Below are 19,561 nucleotides of genomic sequence, written 5' to 3' on the forward strand. Positions count from 1 at the left end.
GGAGGCACCTGGGATAAAATGGTAACAGTGTTAGGCACCAGGGGTGCTCTAGCATGTACAGCATTGTTTACTATTCTAAGGTCTTGCACACAACGATATTCGCCAGATGGTTTAATAACAGGTCAAATTGGTGTGTTACAGGGCGAATTCGAGAACCAGAGCGCCTCTTTCAACTAATGCACTATGGGAATGATACCCTATTTGGCTTCTTTGCTAAGCGGGTACTGAGCTTTGTAAGATCTGTGGGTGCTTTTTGGAATGACCATATAGTATAAAGAGTACTACAGTATATCTGTGTGTTTCCCCCACAGGGCTCTGTCTTTTCTGGGTATGAGTATGTGTCTGGCTCTGATGTTCATCTCCTCCTGGTATTATGCCATCGTGGCCATGTGCATAGCTGGCATGATCTACAAGTACATTGAGTACCAGGGGTATGTCTGGACTCTTACCCGTCTCATATCATAATATGAGTATATCATTGGATCACTGTATGAGTTAGCTATTTAGGCCAGAGTATATATTCTGATGCTGTCACTCTTTCTGTCTCTCTCTCAGTGCGGAGAAGGAGTGGGGAGATGGGATACGAGGTTTGTCCCTCAGTGCTGCGCGCTACTCTCTGCTACGGCTGGAGCATGGACCACCTCACACTAAAAACTGGAGGTGAACATCCTTCCTTGTCCATAGTCTTAGATATCCGGTATCTCCAACTTCAGATATGCATAACTACCTCTTCCTCTTCATACATTCTGTACTTTCTAACACTCTACAGTTTTTACTGTTGTTTTGTAGTTGTTTATTAGTACTTCCAGGTAGATTCTCATGTTCTTTGTCTCTCTTGCCCCTCCACTCTCCAGGCCCCAGGTCCTGGTGCTATTGAAGCTGGATGAGGACCTCCATGTGAAGTATCCCCGTCTGTTGACCTTTGTCTCCCAGCTGAAGGCAGGGAAGGGCCTGACCATAGTGGGCTCTGTCATCCAGGGACAGTTCCTGGACAGCTACGGAGAAACACAGGCCTCTGAACAGGTAGGGATAGAGCTGTAACTTATTTCTCCGATAGCCTAATGTGTGTACAAGGAAAATACATTTTGCCGTACTGTAGCTTTATTGAATCAGTTCAGGATTGTTTGAAGGCTGTTACCTTCCTCGGTAACACAGTCCTTCCTAGGTCATACAGTCCACATTATAAAGCTATAAGAAAGAGATCGATTTCTGTTGTCTCCTCTGTGCCAATAACAATAAGTGAGTTTATTACCAGCTTCATAATTACCTGCATTGTCTGCTCAACCTCGTTAGGCCGTAAAGAACATGATGGAGATCGAGCGGGTGAAGGGTTTCTGCCAGGTGGTTGTGGCGTCCAAGGTGAGGGAGGGCATTGCCCACCTGATCCAGTCATGTGGCCTGGGGGGCATGAAGCACAACACAGTGGTGATGGGATGGCCCTACGGCTGGAGGCAAAGTGAAGACCCCCGCGCATGGAAGACATTCATTCGTAAGACTCTGATTTACTGTAAACTAGCCTGGTCCTACACATGGATCTGACCCGTTCCCATAATAATATTCCAAACCATAACCTCATCCCAGTTTCCCCATGAGAGCATTGGTCATCTCTATGTTTCTGTGGGTTTGATGCTGTCCTTTGATGCTGTCCTTATATCCTGTATAGTATTTGAAACATTACGTGCTGACTCTTTAGTTAACTGATAGCATCAGCATTGAATTGTATTACATTACAAATTACACAAAGTGAACATATTTACCTCTCTGTGCCCCTCCCCACAGACACAGTCCGCTGTACCACAGCAGCCCACCTGGCTCTGATGGTGCCCAAGAATGTTTCCTTCTACCCCAGCAACCACGAACGCTTCACAGACGGCACCATCGATGTGTGGTGGATCGTCCATGACGGAGGAATGCTCATGCTGCTACCTTTCCTGCTCAAACAGCACAAGGTAAAGTCCTGCGCACATCAATGCAGAAACTCTGGGAGCATTTACTGTTTGGCCACCATGACTTGTGAGAGACTAAAGAAGAATGGATGTGTTGTTCAGAAAAGGATCTATATTTACATTTTAGCAGACGCTCTTATCCAGAGGGACTTACAGGAGCAATTAGGGTGTTAAGTGGCTTGCTCAATGGCACATTGGCACATCGGCTCTTAACTGCTAGACTACTCCATTCTTACCATGGTGTATATTTCAGGTTTGGAGGAAGTGTAAGATGCGTATCTTCACTGTGGCCCAGATGGATGACAACAGTATTCAGATGAAGAAGGACCTGGCTACGTTCCTGTACCAGCTGAGAATAGAGGCAGAGGTGGAGGTGGTGGAAATGGTGTGAGATGTTCTTCCTTAAAGCTAATTATGTAATGATGGTGGAGACGGTGAGAGATGAACCTACTTAAATCTAATTATGTAATGATGGTGGAAATGGTGTGAGATGTTCTTCCTTAAAGCTAATTATGTCATTATGGTGGAGACGGTGAGAGATGAACCTCCTTAAATCTAATTATGTAATGATGGTGGAGACAGTGAGAGATGAACCTCCTTAAATCTAATTATGTCATTATGGTGGAGACGGTGAGAGATGAACCTCCTTAAATCTAATTATGTAATGATGGTGGAGACAGTGAGAGATGAACCTCCTTAAATCTAATTATGTCATTATGGTGGAGACGGTGAGAGATTAACCTCCTTAAATCTAATTATGCAATGATGGTGGAAATGGTGTGAGATGTTCCTCCGTAAATCTAATTATGTCATTATGGTGGAGACGGTGAGAGATGAACCTCCTTAAATCTAATTATGTAATGATGGTGGAGACGGTGAGAGATGAACCTCCTTAAATCGAATTATGTCATTATGGTGGAGAAGGAGAGAGAAGTCCCTCATACCAGGAGTCAAACATGCAATCCAACTAAGAGTTTCACTTCTCTCCCCTTAGTGTATTCAAAGGTCAGATATTTACATACATCCATGTTAATAATTTCAGCATGACAGCGACATCTCGGCCTACACGTATGAGAGGACTCTGATGATGGAGCAGAGATCTCAGATGCTTAGACAGATGAGGCTGTCCAGCGCAGAGAGAGAAAGAGAGGTACATATTACACATCAACAAACATCCACAGAATTACACCTGTCAGACCAAACATACATAACAATAGTTGTTATGTGAAGGACATATTGAGCTGGTTTCCCAGACTCAGATGTCTTCTCCTGCATTTAAGCATGCTCAGTTGGAGAATCTCCATTGAAAGTGTGATTTATCCCAGTAGTAGGTTTAATCTGGGGCTGGGAACCAATATACTACATGACCAAAAGTATGTGGACACCTGCTCGTCAAACATCTCATTGCAAAATCATGGGCATTAATATGGAGTTGGTCCCCCCTTTGCTGCTGTAACAGTCTCCACTCTTCTGGCAAGGCTTTCCACTAAATGATGGAACATTGCTGCGGAGACTTGCTTCCATTCAGCCACGAGCATTAGTTAGGTCAGGCACTGATGTTGGGCGATTAGGCCTGGCTCACAGCCGGCGTTCCAATTCATCCCAAAGGTGTTCGATGGGGTTGAGGTCAGGACTCTATACAGGCCAGTTCTTCCACACCGATCTCAACAAACCATTTCTGTAAGGACTTGCTTTGTCATGCTGAAACAGGAAAGGGCCTTCCCCAAACTGTTGCCACAATGTTGGAAGCACATAATTATTTAGAATGTCATTGTATGCTGTAGCATTAATATTTCCCTTCACTGGAACTAAGGGGCCCAGCCCAAACCATGAAAAGCAACCCCAGACCATTATTCCTCCTCCAACAAACTTTATAGTTGGGGCAGGTAGCATTCTCATTGGCATCCGCCAAACCCAGATTCGTCCGTTGGACTGCCAGATGGGGGAGCGTGATTCATCACTCCAGAGAATGTGTTTCCACTGCTCCAGAGTCCAATGGCGGTGAGCTTTACACCACTCCAGCCGATGCTCGACATTGCGCATGGTGATCTTAGGCTTGTGTGCTGCTGCTCGGCCATGGAAACCCATTTCATGAAGCTCCCGACAGAGTTGTTGTGCTGACGTTGCTTCCAGAAGTAGTTTGGAACTCGGTAGTGAGAGTTGCAACCGAGGACGGCGGTCCCATTCTGTGAGCTTGTGTGACATACCACTTCGGGGCTAAGTCGTTGTTTCTCCTAGACGTTTCCACTTCACAATAACACCACTTTCAGTTGACCGGGGCAGCTCTAGCAGGGCGGATTAACTTGTTGGAAAGGTGGCATCCTATGACGGTAAGGTCATTCTACTGCCGTCAATGTAGATTGCATGGCTGTGTGCTCGATTATACAACTGTCCACAACGGGTGTGGCTGAAATAGCCAAATCCACTCATTTGATATACTTCTGTATATTTAGTGTATCTACACTAGCATTAAATGAAGCAATGTATGGCCATGCATTTCAAGTCACTCTAGTATGGACATTAGGACATTGTATCCCCTGCACTCTGCCCCCTATAGGCCCAGCTGGTAAAGGACAGACACTCTCTGATCCGTATGGGCAGCCTGTACTCAGACGAGGAGGAGGAGGTGGTGGAGCCTGTAGCTGATAAGAACCAGATGACCTGGACCAAGGAGAAGTACGAGGCAGAGAGGAGGAACAGGAACAACGCACCAGAGAACTTCAGAGAACTCATGAGCCTCAAACCGTGAGTCAATTGTTGTTGGTCTATTGGAAGGCCAGGAGTTTTTCTTGAGACGTGATCTGACGAGGAAAACCCACAGGCCTTTCACGTGGTTAGGAAAATCTCCATCCGGTCCCATCTGAGGTATTCCACTCTTGCTAGTCTTACTTCTTCACTCTCTCCTCCTCATCTCCTCTCTCTTTTTTCTGCCTCTTTCATCTTGCAGACAGAGAAGGGTTCATCCTTTGAGTGATGTGTTATTCTGATCAGTCTGTCTGTAAATTCCTGTGAGTAATATGTTAATCTAATGTCTGTAAATTCCTTTTAATTAGATGTTATTCTGATCACTCTGTCTGTAGATTCCTGTGAGTAATATGTTAATCTGATCACTCTGTCTGTAAATTCCTTTTAATTAGATGTTATTCTGATCACTCTGTCTGTAAATTCATGTGAGTAATATGTTAATCTGATCACTCTGTCTGTAAATTCATTTTAATTAGATGTTATTCTGATCACTCTGTCTGTAGATTCCTGTGAGTAATATGTTAATCTGATCACTCTGTCTGTAAATTACTTTTAGTGATATGTTATTCTGATCACTCTGAGTCTGTAAATTCCATGCAATGGATTGGATGGTGGGGTGGGGTGTGCTTTGGTATGTGGACTGCACTTGATGTCTTTCTGCTTAATGACTGAGTTGGTTCATGCCCACTGTTGTCCACTGTTGGATATCTGAACATTATTCCACTGCATTGTTAAAGGGATAGTTCACCCAAATTACAAAATTACATTGGATTTCTTACCCTGTACGCAGTCTATGTACAAGGTATGACAGCAATCCATGCTTTGGTATAGTTTCCTTGGCACCGTTTCCACATACTAACATTTTAGCAGTTGTGGCACAAATCCCATTAAAATCATGGGACCAACATTCAAATTTGTTTGCGCATCATGTTCAAAACTTCTATAATGTACTTTTTTGAGGTTCAAAATCAATTGTAGATACTTTCGAATGATATGGACACGAGTGAAAAATTATAATATCGGTCCCATGACGTGAGCATGTGGAAACAGAGCCAGGGAAACTGGATTGCTGTCATTCGTTGTCCATAGACTACATACGGGGTAAGGAAACCAATGTGTAATTTGGGTGAACTATCCCTTTAAATAATTGAATGTTCTGGATTGCATTTGTAACATCTGTATGTGGTTGTGTCCCAGGGACCAGTCCAATGTGCGGCGGATGCACACAGCAGTGAAGCTGAACGAGGTGATTGTCAACAAGTCCCATGATGCTCGCCTGGTGCTGCTCAACATGCCGGGGCCGCCACGCAACACAGACGGAGATGAGAACTGTATCCTTCACTAACAGCCGCTCTCATTGTACTGGACAACACTGGTCTTAGAGGTCTGTGTGGTACAATATTTCATTTTTTAGGACAATGTTTTAGGGCTCATTATGGGGTTAGGGAGTGTAATTTGGGGATTGTCATTTGGGGTTGAGTGTAGCATGAGTTGTGTAAAAGGTGAAAGAATGAGTAGGAGTAGAAGGCCAGACAGCATACACGAAAGATTTGGCAATGTGACCCGAGATGAAAGACGACTGGCTTTTAAGCTGAACATCATTTGCAGATGTAATCGCAGGTGCAGTGATGCAGAGTTGCTGGTTATAACAGTGCTTAACTCTGGCCCAGATATGGAGTTTCTGGAGGTGCTGACGGAAGGTCTGGAGAGAGTGCTGCTGGTGAGAGGAGGAGGACGAGAGGTCATCACTATCTACTCCTGACCTATCAGAAACCACTCGGGTCACAGGTCACGACACTGCCTCGACAGGAGACATTCCACCCCGATCACCGGGGACACTGCAGCACCGGCAGCAGCATCCAGCCGATCCTCAACATACAGTACATACCAACTGCGCCAATTAATGATGGAATTAAGAGGACTTTTATTGTGGTATTTGAGGACCACAGAAAGCAATAATAATTTGCCTGGCATTTCTACGGAAAGTATTGCCTTCCATGAGGACAGTAGCCTTTAAAGATTACATGCTATAATTCCCTCATGAATCCCTTATTGCCAAGGCAACTAAAGCTTGGGTCATTCACAAACCTATTTCTGCAATAGGAGACCATTAACAACTGCTACTTTTACACATACATCCATCAAACATGAATTTTCTATGTCGACTGAGTCAGTATTTTTGTGTTGTTTGCAGAAAATAAAATATGGTGGGCTTTCCCTCATCAAGGATTAGCTTGCCAGATAGCACAGTCTTGGGTGGTCCTTATGAAGGCATCTGTGTAGAGTGCCAATGTTAGTTATTTTTTCACAACCTTTTTATGGTTGGTGGAATAAGAACTTTTGTTATTTATTTTCTTATTTATTTTCTCAACCTTCCCCCGATGAGGATAAGATTTTTCGTATTGTAGATAATGAAATGCCAGTTGGGGTATTTAAACAGATGGCACAGAGAGTGCTTGTAAATGTAAATGTGGATTCCAGAGATTGTTTTGAAGCATTATTTTACTGGATTATTATTTGTAATTGTTGAAAGAGAAGAGGTTTTAATTAATTGACAATTATACATTACATTTAATCTGCTATTTCTGTACAAAATAGATTATTATAGGCATGAAGACGACTTACAGGGCCACCTGAACAGAGTAGCATATGCACACATTTCCTTTTCTTTCCTGTAGACTGCAAGAGCTGTAAAGACGAAGAGTATTTATCTGAATTTACCAATAAAATCATGATTCATTTCCCTATTCAACCAGAATTGAACTATCTTGACTTCAGATATATCAATGTGTTCATAAAATAAGATGGTAGAAAAACAGAAAACTCAAAGCATTATTTACTTAAGAGAAAGGCTAAATAAATACGATATAACCTATGAATACAGAATACAACATTCCTGAGATGACTGTAGGAGGCATTACAGTATATTAACATGTTACATACTGTTTCACTGTACACCCTTGTGAGGAAATGTTACATTAATGTTCATTTTAAGATGAACTCGTCTTTCTATGAAACAGTTTCATTGTGAAACTCAAGTTTGTCTGATGGACATCAAGGTCCGTGTCCTCAGAGAAATAAAGATAGTTTGTAAATTCCTCAGTATGACCTTGTGGCCTTGATTGTATCATTAAACAAACATAACAGAAATATATTTTTAGAATGAGATATGTAAAAAGAGTTGTTACATCAAACTCAATGTAATATAGTATCAAGTGTGTGCAGAGCATTGTGTAAATAATACAACTCATTCAAGGTCAAAATGACCAACAACAAAAAAATTAGGTAAAGTTATTTGTAGGGAAGATCACATGTAAGCAAGTGACACAGTAAACACGTTCAAGCTAGGCTTTTTACTGTCGGAGAAACATGTTTGTAGTGGATAGTGTATTGTAATACAACACTAGTAGTACTACTAAATAGGTTCCGGTACTCATTTTGGGTGCAAGTACTGTTTATATTTAGGTGCAGGAGCTCCACTATACTTTTGAGCAAATATTCTATAAGAGTAAAACAAGCTCAAGCAGTAGTGAACTTGAGGTGCCGGTACTCAGCTCCAGTGGGCTCCTGCGCAAGTCAAGCACTGCTAGTTTAGTAACACTAAGGGCTAAATTCAGATCCGTGCTAGTCGACATCCGGTTGTTTTGGCAGTGTTGAAAGTGGAACTGCGTTAGAGCTGCTCCTTATGTTACATTATCGTGGACACTGTCATTGGATGCAATGAAACCACACCGACTTTATATCCAACAAATCCCATGCAGCCACGTTAGTTCATGTAGCCACATTACAAGTTCAAACACTCTAATGCGTAATGGTCTATTGTCTACATAGACTAATAAATCCCGCCATCCAAATTAAAATGAAAACATGCATTTCATAATATCTATTGTCGATAGAGCCTGCACTTTCTATTGTCGTTTTGAACATCTAATGTGTAGGGATAATAAGGAAGGGAGTGGTTGGTGACACAAAAGAGCAGCCACACACTTATTTGTCAGTTCACACTGCAGCTACACCTCCAATACTGCCAAAACATCCGCTATCAGGATATCGGTCAACCTGGGTTACCGCTGGATCTGATTGAATCCAGGCCATATTATAGTCTTAATGGTCCATCAGGACACAGAGGCAGGAGATTAGTATAACCATGGTCCAGACCAGACTCCTGGGGACCACCAGTTCACTGTGGCCCTTGGAGTACATCTGTTCCATCTTTGTCGTCTGGTGGTAAGGTCGCCTGAGTACCAGTCTGCAGGGGTTCTGAACCCCAGTCAAGTCGATCTGAGCTTCACTGGGGAGAGTTCCTTTCGCTTTCTGCCTGTCACGCTCCTGGGGGAGGGAGGGAGAGAGAAGTTTACACTGTGTTATGATGCTGTGACAGTGACTCTACTGAACAAGAAAAATCAAGTGGGATTTTCCATGCACTATACACGGCTCTTTTTCCAGTTCTCAGTTCCCTTCATACCACAAAGTACTCAGATGGACATTCAGTCCCAGACAGAGATGCCTTTCATTCCTGTCATTCCGTAGATGTTACTACTGCAGGTGTTTTTGATGGCTTTGATACAATACTCACACTGTAGCATTGAGCCTTTATAACGAGCAAAAACACAGAGCTTTTGTTCATTTAGCACTCACTTTCTCGACCTCCTTGAACACACGTAGGAAGTTGTGTCTGAGGACCCCGGACAACTCGTTCTCTGTCCAGTGTCTCTTCAGCAGCTCCTGGATCAGAGCGGGATACTTGGACACATCCTCTAATCCAAGAGGAAACCTTCAGACAGTAGAACATAACAGGCTATGTATTACTCAACCCCTCAGGCCACTTAAAATGCAGCTGCTATCTGTTACCAGTCTGCTTAAAAAGTGAGTCATTCTGATAGCATTCAAGCTGGAGCATAACATGGCTGTATTAATGAACCAACGCTGAATGTGCTGCTGTTACTCTGAGGTAAAAGTTCTTACTTAGAAGCTCCATCAAAGTCCCCTCCTATTCCTATTGACTCAGATCCAACCACCTTCCTAATGTGGGTAAAATGGTCTGCAAAAAGTAAGAGGAATATCAGAAGATAAGATAATCATAAGATAAATCATGTGTACACATGTCATTGATGTTCTTGATACTGGTCTTCTAAACACGTCTTGATTGATAACAAGGCAGCCAATTTTGCGCTTAATTGTTTGATGCCAATAAACACTAAACAAAGGCAACTGCTCACCAGCCACAATGGAGATATTGGCTTGGCCATGGCAAGCCACAAACCCACTGTGCAGATTAACCATGATGAGTCCTCCGTTCTCCTTCTGAAACAACAACACACCCAGAAGAGAACATTAAAAAAACATTCCACACTTCCAGTGACCTTCCAGCCATGTAGATACAGTGCCTTCAGAATGTATTCACACCCCTTGACTGTTTCTGCATTTTGTTGTGTTACAGCCCAAATTTAAAATGGATTCAATTGAGATTTTGTTTCACTGGCCTACACATAATACCTCATAATATCAAAGTGGAATTATGTTTTTAGACATTTTTACAAATTAAATCAAAAATGACAAGCTGAAATGTCTTGAGTCAATAAGTATTCAACCCCTTTATTATGGCGAGCCTAAATAATTTCAGGAGTAAAAATGTGCTTAATAAGTCACATTATGAGTTGCATGGACTCAGTTGGATCGCAAAACTTGTGTTTAGCATTATTTTTTGAATTACTATTTCATCTCTGTACAACACATACAGATAATTGTAAGGTCCCTCGGTCGAGCTGTGAATTTCTAACACAGATTCAACCACAAAGCCTCGCAAAGAAGGGCATCTATTGGTAGATAGGTTTTTTAAAAAGGCAGACATTTAATAACCCTTTGAGCATGCTAAAGATATTAATTACACGTTGGATGGTGTATCAATACACCCAGTCACTAAAAAGATACAGGCGTCCTTCCTAACTCAGTTGCCGGAGAGGAAGGAAACCACTCACGGATTTCACCATGAGGCCAATGTTCACTTTAAAACAGTTACAGAGTTGAATGGTTGTGATGGATCGAGAACATTGTAGTTACTCCACAATACTAACCTATGTGACAGAGTGAAGAAGGAAAAATATTCTAAAACATGCACCCTGTTTGCAATACGGCACTAAAGTAAAACAGCAAAAAAATGTGGCAAAGAATACAAAGCGTTATATTTGGGGCAAATCCAAAACGACATATCACTTAGTATCAGTCTTCATATTTTCAAGCATGGTGGTAGCTGCATCATGTTATGGGTATGCTTGTCATCGGCAAGGACTATGGAGTTTTTTTTATAAAAAGAAACGGAATAGAGCTAAGCACAGGCAAAATCCTAGAGGAAAACTCGGTTCAGTCGGATTTCCAACAGACATCGGGAAACAAATTCACCTTTCAGCAGGACAATAACTTAAAACACAAGGCCAAAATATACTGGAGTTTCTTACCAAACGACATTGAGTGTTCCTGAGTAGTCTAGTTACAGTGTTGACTTAAATTGGCTTGACAATCTATGGCAAGACTTGAAAAGGGCTGTCTAGCAATGATCAACAACCAACTTCACAGAGTTTGAAGAATTAAAAAAAATAATAATGTGCAAATATTTTACAATCCAAGTGTGCAAAGCTCTTACCCAGAAAGACTTGCAGCTGTAATCGCTGCCAAACGGGATTCAAAAATGTATTGATTCAGGGGTGTAAATACTTTTGTAAATGAGATATTTCTGGATTTCAGTTTCAATAAATTTGCAACATTTCTAAAAACATGTTTTTCACTTTGTCATTATGGGTTATCGTGTGTAGATGGAAAAAATATACAGTACCAGTCAAGAGTTTGGACACCTACTCATTTAAGGGTTTTTCTTTTTTTTTACTATTTTCTACATTGTGGAATAAAAGTTAAGACTTCAAAACTATGAAAAAATCATGTAGTAACCAAAAAAGTGTTAAACAAATCCACCCTTTGCCTTGATGACAGCTTTGCACACTCTTGACATTCTCTCAACCAGCTTCACCTGGAATGCTTTTCCAACAGTCTTGAAGGAGTTCCCACCTATGCTGAACACTTGTTGGCTGCTTTTCCATCACTCTGCAGTCCAACTCATCCCATACCATCTCAATTGGGTTGAGGTCGGATGATTGTGGAGGCCAGCTCATTTGATGCTGCATTCCTTACACAGCCTGGAGGTGTGTTGGGTCATTGTCCTGTTGAAAAACAAATGATAGCCCCACTAAGAGCAAACCAGATGGGATAGCCTGTCGCTGCAGAATGTTGAATTCTAAATAAATCACTGACAGTGTCAATAGCAAAGCACCCCTACACCTTCACACCTCCTCCTCCATGCTTGACGGGGGGAATCACACATGTAGAGATCATCCGTTCACCTATTCTGCATCTCACAAAGACATGGCGGTTGGAACCAAAAATCGCAAATTTGGACTCATCAGACCAAAGGACAGATTTCCACCGGTCTAATGTCCATTGATCATGTTTCTTGGCCCAAGCAAGTCTTCTTCTTATTGGTGTCTTTTAGTAGTGGTTTCTTTGCAGAAATTTGACCATGAAGGCCTGATTCACTCAGTCTCCTCTGAACAGTTGATGTTGAGATGTGTATGTTACTTGAACTCTGTGAAGCATTTATTTGGGCTGCAATTTCTGAGGCTGGTAACGCTAATGAACTGATCCTCTGCAGCAGAGGTAACTCTGGGTCTTCCTTTCCTGTGGCAGTCCTCATGAGAGCCAGTTTCATGGTTTTTCAGACAAACTTTCAAAGTTCTTGACATTTTCCTTATTGACTGACCTTCATGTCTTAAATGAATGATGGACTGTTGTTTCTCTTTGCTTATTTGAGCTGTTTTTACCATATATGGACTTGGTCTTTTACCAAATAGGCCTATATTTTGTAAACATCCCCTGCCTTGTCACTACACAACTGATTTGCCCTAACGCATTAAGAAGGAAGAAATTTGAGAAATGTACTTTTAACCAGGCACACCAGTTAAATTAAATGCATTCCAGGTGACTACCTCATGAAGATGGTTGAGAGAATGCCAAGAGTGTGCAAAGCTGTCATCAAGGCAAAGGTTGGCTACTTTGAAGAATCTCAAATATATTTAGATTTGTTTAACACTTTTTTGGTTGCTACATGATTCTATTATTCTATTATTCTACAATGTAAAAAATAGTACAAATAAAGAAAACCCCTGGAATGAGTAGGTGTGTGAAAACTTTTGATAGGTACTGTATATTTAATCCATTTGAATTCAGGCTGTAACACAACAAAAGGGGGTATGAACACTTCCTGAAGGCACTGTAAAACAGGAAATGCAAATAAAGGACACGTGGATTAAAGAAACATTGCAGAAAGGAGACATCATCAAAATACAATTCCAAAAGACTCTCCTGATAAGGAGTAAACACAGGCCACCCACAATGAGTGACCGTGCCGATGGTGGTTGAAAGGGGGGAGTGATGGAGGAGTTTTAGAGAGAGAGAGAAAGAGAGAGACAGGCAGAGAGAGAGAGTTCTTGTCAGGGCTCTCACCAGTTCGCGGAGCAGGTCATCGGGAACATTGCGGCTGTGGTTACACACGGCATGGGCTGAGGAGTGGCTGAAAATAACTGGAGCCTTAGAGATCTGCAGTACTGCCCTGGCTGTGGCCCAGGAACTATGGGACAGGTCTACTATCATCCCCAATCTGTTCATCTCCTTCACCACATCCTGAGAGAAAGAAAGACAGAGAGAGAGGGAAAGGGAGAAAGAGAGAGAGAGAGAGAGAGACAGAGAGAGAGAGAGGGAGAGAGAGAGAGAGAGAGAGAGAGAGAGAGAGAGAGGGAGAGAGAGAGAGAGAGAGAGAGAGAGAGAGAGAGAGAGAGAGGGAGAGGGAGAGAAAGAAAGGCAGAGAGAGAGATTGAGAGAGAGAGAGAAAGGCAGAGAGAGAGGGAGAGGGAGAGGGAGAGGGAGAGAGAGAGAGAGGGAGAGAGAGAGAGAGAGAGAGAGAGAGAGAGAGAGGGAGAGAGAGAGAGGACAGGAAAAGCATGTTACCACTTGCTGTGAGGTTTCCCAGTAATTATATATTACGTGCTCTATGTACGTCATTGTGCATATCTGCTGACAGTGAAAAACATACAACACTTTGCGCCACTTATCTACAAACAGTAAACACTACAAACAGTAAAACACTCAGTTGAGACTGACGATCACATCAGTCTTACACAACTCCCTAAAAATCGTCAAGGATCAAGAATGTTTGTGTACAACTCCTAGAGACTGTGAAGGAAAATGTTATGTTTGTGTATCAAATTAATGCTGCTTTTCTAATAATCATTTGGATGGGTTCATGTGGGTGACTGACTGAACGTGTATGGAGGAATCCTCTCTATCACTGATAAGCAACTTGGCAGTACACCCAGAACATTACTCTGGCTGTTTTGGTTATTTCAGGTATTTCAGTTTCAAGGTCTCAACTTGGAGAGAGGAAGCCTCGTGAGGTATTGGTCCATCACATGCAGGAGCAAATTATGAATAATAAATCATGTCAATTATGCAAATATAACTCGTCTGTGTAAAAGTATGTAGGAGGCCTGAAGGGACCGACCCTGCGTTCTAACCTCTCCAGCTTGTTGACTTCAGGTGTCCCTGAAGACATAAGTGTACCGAAATGTCATTACGCCTGAAGTGACCAGCGTAGGCTACAAGTATTGGCTTGAACACAGACTTAGTGTTAAAGGTTGACCTTACCTTACCGAAGTCTGTTAGGCTGTCATTTTCTCTTTGATAGACATCATAAATTGTTGAGGAGGACTCAGCCCTGAAGCAATAAAAAACGACTGTGTTATAGCCCAGTGGCGAGAAACTATGATGTCAAACCAAAATATAACAAATATTATGCATGTGTCTAAGTTTTAATATCACATGCACAAGTACAGTGAAATGCCTTTCTTGCAAACTCAAAACCAAACAACGCAATAATCAATAACAATGTATTAAAACAACAAAAAAACACAAGAAATAAGAATAAGAAATATGAAAAACACAATAAAGTAAATAAGTAAGCATACTATATACTGCACAATAAATACTTAAAAAGTCATATCCAATACCATACTTCCATGTGCAGGGATACTGGAGTGATGGAGGTAGATACTGTATGTATAGGGGTAAGGGCGCTAGACAACAGGATATAAGATAAACAGAGTAGCAGCAGCTTGCATGTGAGTGAGTGTGCAGGTGTGTAGAGTCAGTATAAATGTATATGTTAGTGAGCAAAATATGGAGTGAGTGTTTGTGTGTGTTGGAGTGACAGTGTGTGTGAGTGTGTAGGGCCCTGTGAGAGGGCAAATATGAAAATAAAAGATCAATAAAGATACAAGTTAAACTCAGTCCGTGTAGCTATTTATCAGTTGTATCGCTTGGGGATAGAAGCTGATGTTGTCTAAACTCACCAACTGGGGTCGGCCCATCAGGAAGTCCAGGATCCAGTTGCAGAAGGAGGTTTTCAGACCCAGAGTCATATGCTTGGTGGCGAGATTGGAGGGGATAATGGTGTTGAACGCTGAGCTGTAGTCAATGAACAGCATTCTCACGTAGGTATTCCTATTCCTATCGACTACAGCTCAGCATTTAACACCATAGTACCCTCCAAACGCGTCATTAAGCTTGAGACCCTGGGTCCTGGACTTCCTGATGGGCCGCCCCCAGGTGGTGAGAGTAGGTAACAACATCTCGACCCCGCTGATCCTCAACACTGGGGCCCCACAAGGGTGCGTTCTCAGCCCTCTCCTGTACTCCCTGTTCACCCACGACTGTGTGGCCATGCACGCCTCCAACTCAATCATCAAGTTTGCAGACGACACTACAGTGGTAGGCTTTATTACCAACAACGACGAGACGGCCTACAGGGAGGAGGTGAGGGCCCTCGGAGTGTGGTGTCAGGAAAATAACCTCTCACTCAACATCAACAAAACAAAGGAGATGATTGTGGACTTCAGGAAACAGCAGAGGGAGCAGCCCCCTATCCACATCGACGGGACAGTAGTGGAGAGGGTAGAAGGTTTTAAGTTCCTCGGCGTACACATCACAGACAAACTGAATTGGTCCACCCACACAGACAGCATGGTGAATAAGGCGCAGTAGCGCCTCTTCAACCTCAGGAGGCTGAAGAAATTCGGCTTGCCACTAAAAACACTCACAAACTTTTACAGATGCACAATCGAGAGCATCCTGTCGGGCTGTATCACCGCCTGGTAAGGCAACTGCTCTGCCCATAACCGTAAGGCTCTCCTGAGGATAGTGAGGTCTGCACAACGTATCAATGGGGGCAAACTACCTGCCCTCCAGGACATCTACACCACCCGATGTCACAGGAAGGCCAAAAAGATCATCAAGGACAACAACCACCCGAGCCACTGCCTGTTCACCCCGCTATCATACAGAAGGCGAGTTCAGTACAGGTGCATCAAAGCAGGGCCCGAGAGACTGAAAAACAGCTTCTATCTCAAGGCCATCAGACTGTTAAACAGTCATCACTAACATTGAGTGGCTGCTGCCAACATACTGACTCAAATCTCTAGCCACTTTAATAATGGAAAAATTGATGTAATAAATGTATCACTAGCCACTTTAAACAATGCAACTTTATATAATGTTTACATACCCTACATTACTCATCTCATATGTATATACTGTACTCTATACCATCTACTGCATCTTGCCTATGCTGTTCGGCCATCGCTCATCCATATATTTATATGTACATATTCTTATTCATTCCTTTACACTTGTGTGTATAAGGTAGTTGTTGTGAAATTGTTCGGTTAGATTACTTGTTAGATATTACTGCATGGTCAGAACGAACTAGAAGCACAAGCATTTGGCTACACTCTCATTAACATCTGCTAACCATGTGTGTGACAAATAAAATTTGATTTGATTTGATTGTGTGGAGAGCAATAGAGATTGCGTCATCTATGGATTTGTTTGGGCGGTATGCAAATTGGAATGGGTCTAGGGTGGCTGGGATGGTAGAGATAATGTGCCATAAACAGTCTCTCAAAGCACCTCATGATTACAGAAGTGAGTGCTACAAGGCGGTAATCATTGTGGCATGAAGCCTTAAGAGTTCTTAGGTACAGGAATGATTGTGATCATCTTAAAACGTGAGGATTACAGCCTGGGAAAAGGAGAGGTTGGAAATGACTGTGAATATGCCTGCCAGCTGTTCTGTGCATGCTCTGACAACGCGCCCTGGAATACCATCAAGGCGCATGGCCTTGCGGGTGTTGACCTGATTAAAGACTCTTCTCACGTCGGCCTAGGAGAGCGAGATCACCCAGTCCTCTGGGTCGGTGACGACCCTCCCCCCCGGCTCGATGTTGTTGCTGACAAAGCGCGCATAAAATGCATTGAGTTCGTCTGGTAGAAAGGCATCGTTTGGCAGATCACGGTTGGTCTTCCTTTGTAATCCGTAATGGACTGTAGCCCCTGCCACATGCGGCGGGTGTCGGAGCCTGTTTAATATGATTCCACCTTATTCCTATATTGTCCTTTTGCTCATTTGATGACAGCGAGGAAGTCATAAGTGTGTGTGTGTGTGTGTGTGTGTGTGTGTGTGTGTGTGTGTGTGTGTGTGTGTGTGTGTGTGAGTGCGTGCATGCGTGTGAGTGCGTGCATGCGTGCGCTCACCAAGGTGTATTGCAGGTGTGTGTGAGGGCCATGGAGCGAACCCCCAGCTGGTAAAACATACGCAGGGTTGGCAGGCTGCTGTCTATTGAATGTCCTCCCTCAATGCTGATCAGACATGCTATCCTGTTAGTGTCATTTAGTTCTGTTGAATACACACACGGTACACACACACACATCATCATCATCATACTGCTGTAAATTGGGCAGAAATATGTTTTTACCAGGCATCAACCCACTTACACATCCACGCATTTCCATATACTGGTGGAAAGATCCATTTGGAAAACCCATCAAATTACTTCAGAGAGCGTAAATTACAGGCCAGAAGACCAGCTGGCAAGTGTCTCCTTGCCCAGTCTGTAAGCCCAACATGTTTGAAGCTGCCCACCATTATTCTTGTTCCTAAGAACTCCAAGGTAACCTGCCTAAATGACTATCGTCCAGTACCACTCGCATCTGTATTTATGAAGTGCATTGAAAGGCTGGTCATGACACACATCAACACCATCATCCCAGACATCCTGGACCCACTCCAACAGATGATGCAATCTCAATTAAACTTCACACTGCTCTCTCCCACCTGGACAAGAAGGTAAATAACTATGAGAGAATACTGTTCATAGACTACAGCTCAGCGTTCAACACCATAGTCCCCTCCAAGCTCATCACAAAGCTCAGGACCCTGGGACTGAACACCTCCCTCTGCAACTGGATCCTGGACTTCCCGAGAGGCTGCCCAGCAGGTGGTGAGGGTAGGCAACAACACCTCCGCCATGCTGACCCTCAACACAGGGGCCCCTCAGGGGTGTGTGATTAGTCCCCTCCTGTACTCCCTGTTCATTCACGACTCCAAAACCATCATCAAGTTTGCTGACAACACGACGGTAGTAGGCCTGAATACCGACGGAAATGAGACAGCCTACTAGGATGAGATCAGAGACAACAGCCTCTCCCTCAATGTCAGTAAGGAACTGATCGTGGACTACAGGAAAAAGGGGGAGAGCACGCCCCCATCCACATTTTTGGGGCTGTAGTGGAGCAGGTCGGGAGCTTCAAGTTCCTTGGCATTCACATCACTACGGACTTAACATGGTCCACACACACAGCCACCTCTTCCCCCTCAGGAGGCTGAAAAGATCTTCAAAAAGCTCTACAGCTGCACCATTGAGAGCATCTTGACTGGCTGCATCATCACTTGGTATGGCAAAGGCAAAGCACCACAGAGGGGGAAAAAATACTAAAATCACCAGGAATTCAGAAAGAAATATATAATAACTTAAGAAATTTGTTCCCAAGTATTCCCACAAATAAAAAAAGAAACATGATCATGTCTCAATGTAATCAAAGTATGAAACTATTGTTATTTTCAAATGATATCTCTTATTGGGCCTATTTGTGGTCCATTTACAGTGTACAAATTATTATAATTATGTTACGGGCCAACGACCATTCTCACTGAAAAAAATTGGCCCGTGGCTGAATCTACTTGCCTACCCCTGGTATATTGTACCTTTGGCAGATGTAACTAGCTCCAGTTCTGGGTTCTCCGTACACATACGGTTGATCACGTCTATCTGTTCCAGTGTGAGCCTCACAGCATCCTTCGCCTGGGCGCCACACAACACGTAGGCTGCAAACACCTGATCAGAGCATGGGATGGGGAAGAGACAAAGCAGGGGGTCAGAGAGCAACACTTGAGTTAGAAGGGTATTATGGCTTTAGTACAACTCAGTGTGCACATGCACGGACACACATACACACTCACACACTCACACAAACATGCACACGCATACACAATCACACACACACTTAGGCTACTATTAACCATATATTAACCAACCTGAGCGCCGACGTGTCCCGTTGTGAGTCTGTTGATGTCCGTGGCCACTTTGCTGATGTTGTGCAGGTCAACCTGACTCAGTCTGTTGCCGTGGAGAATCCTCAGCATCAAAGCTAGGTCATTATGTCTAGGAGAGAGAGAGATGAGGCAGTCAGATGTAATAGAGGCGAGGGACTCAAGGTGGAGCCGGAGGGAGACATTTTTATGTATCAAATTTCTAAAGTGACAGCTCCATACAGTACCACGTGTGTGTGGGCGAGTTACATACTGAATTACTCAGTATGGGATGATAAGTATTTGTATTTGGAACCACACTTGTTTGGATACTTGGTGGTGAAGT

At 43.1% G+C, this 19,561-nt stretch overlaps 2 protein-coding genes across 7 annotated transcripts in view; one reads left to right on the forward strand and one right to left on the reverse strand.

Moving 5' to 3' along the window:
* Positions 1-7,449, forward strand: part of LOC110506752 (solute carrier family 12 member 4) — a 40,462-nt gene extending 33,013 nt beyond the window's left edge. For 2 of the 5 annotated variants that reach the window (XM_021586594.2, XM_021586595.2), the window contains exons 15-24: positions 312-431; positions 556-660; positions 855-1,023; positions 1,294-1,489; positions 1,780-1,949; positions 2,200-2,331; positions 2,989-3,096; positions 4,504-4,691; positions 5,889-6,022; positions 6,362-7,449. In XM_021586594.2, coding sequence (XP_021442269.2) covers positions 312-431; positions 556-660; positions 855-1,023; positions 1,294-1,489; positions 1,780-1,949; positions 2,200-2,331; positions 2,989-3,096; positions 4,504-4,691; positions 5,889-6,022; positions 6,362-6,453 — 1,414 coding nt within the window. In that variant the 3' untranslated portion in view covers positions 6,454-7,449. Of the gene's footprint in view, positions 1-311; positions 432-555; positions 661-854; positions 1,024-1,293; positions 1,490-1,779; positions 1,950-2,199; positions 2,332-2,988; positions 3,097-4,503; positions 4,812-4,893; positions 6,076-6,361 lie in introns of all 5 variants that reach the window. The other 3 variants (XR_002471029.2, XR_005039654.1, XM_036963302.1) reach the window with 3 other exon arrangements.
* The window catches only part of LOC110506754 (dipeptidase 2), a 32,639-nt gene continuing 20,320 nt past the window's right edge, over positions 7,243-19,561 (reverse strand). For both annotated transcript variants that reach the window (XM_036963304.1, XM_021586600.2), the window contains exons 3-11: positions 19,222-19,348; positions 18,892-19,021; positions 17,382-17,523; positions 14,439-14,508; positions 13,242-13,418; positions 9,911-9,995; positions 9,657-9,732; positions 9,330-9,465; positions 7,243-9,020 (exon numbers count right to left, since the gene is read on the reverse strand). In XM_036963304.1, coding sequence (XP_036819199.1) covers positions 8,796-9,020; positions 9,330-9,465; positions 9,657-9,732; positions 9,911-9,995; positions 13,242-13,418; positions 14,439-14,508; positions 17,382-17,523; positions 18,892-19,021; positions 19,222-19,348 — 1,168 coding nt within the window. In that variant the 3' untranslated portion in view covers positions 7,243-8,795. The remainder of the gene's footprint in view (positions 9,021-9,329; positions 9,466-9,656; positions 9,733-9,910; positions 9,996-13,241; positions 13,419-14,438; positions 14,509-17,381; positions 17,524-18,891; positions 19,022-19,221; positions 19,349-19,561) is intronic.

This window comes from Oncorhynchus mykiss, chromosome 26 (assembly GCF_013265735.2).
Source record: "Oncorhynchus mykiss isolate Arlee chromosome 26, USDA_OmykA_1.1, whole genome shotgun sequence".
Classification (NCBI taxonomy): domain Eukaryota; kingdom Metazoa; phylum Chordata; class Actinopteri; order Salmoniformes; family Salmonidae; genus Oncorhynchus; species Oncorhynchus mykiss.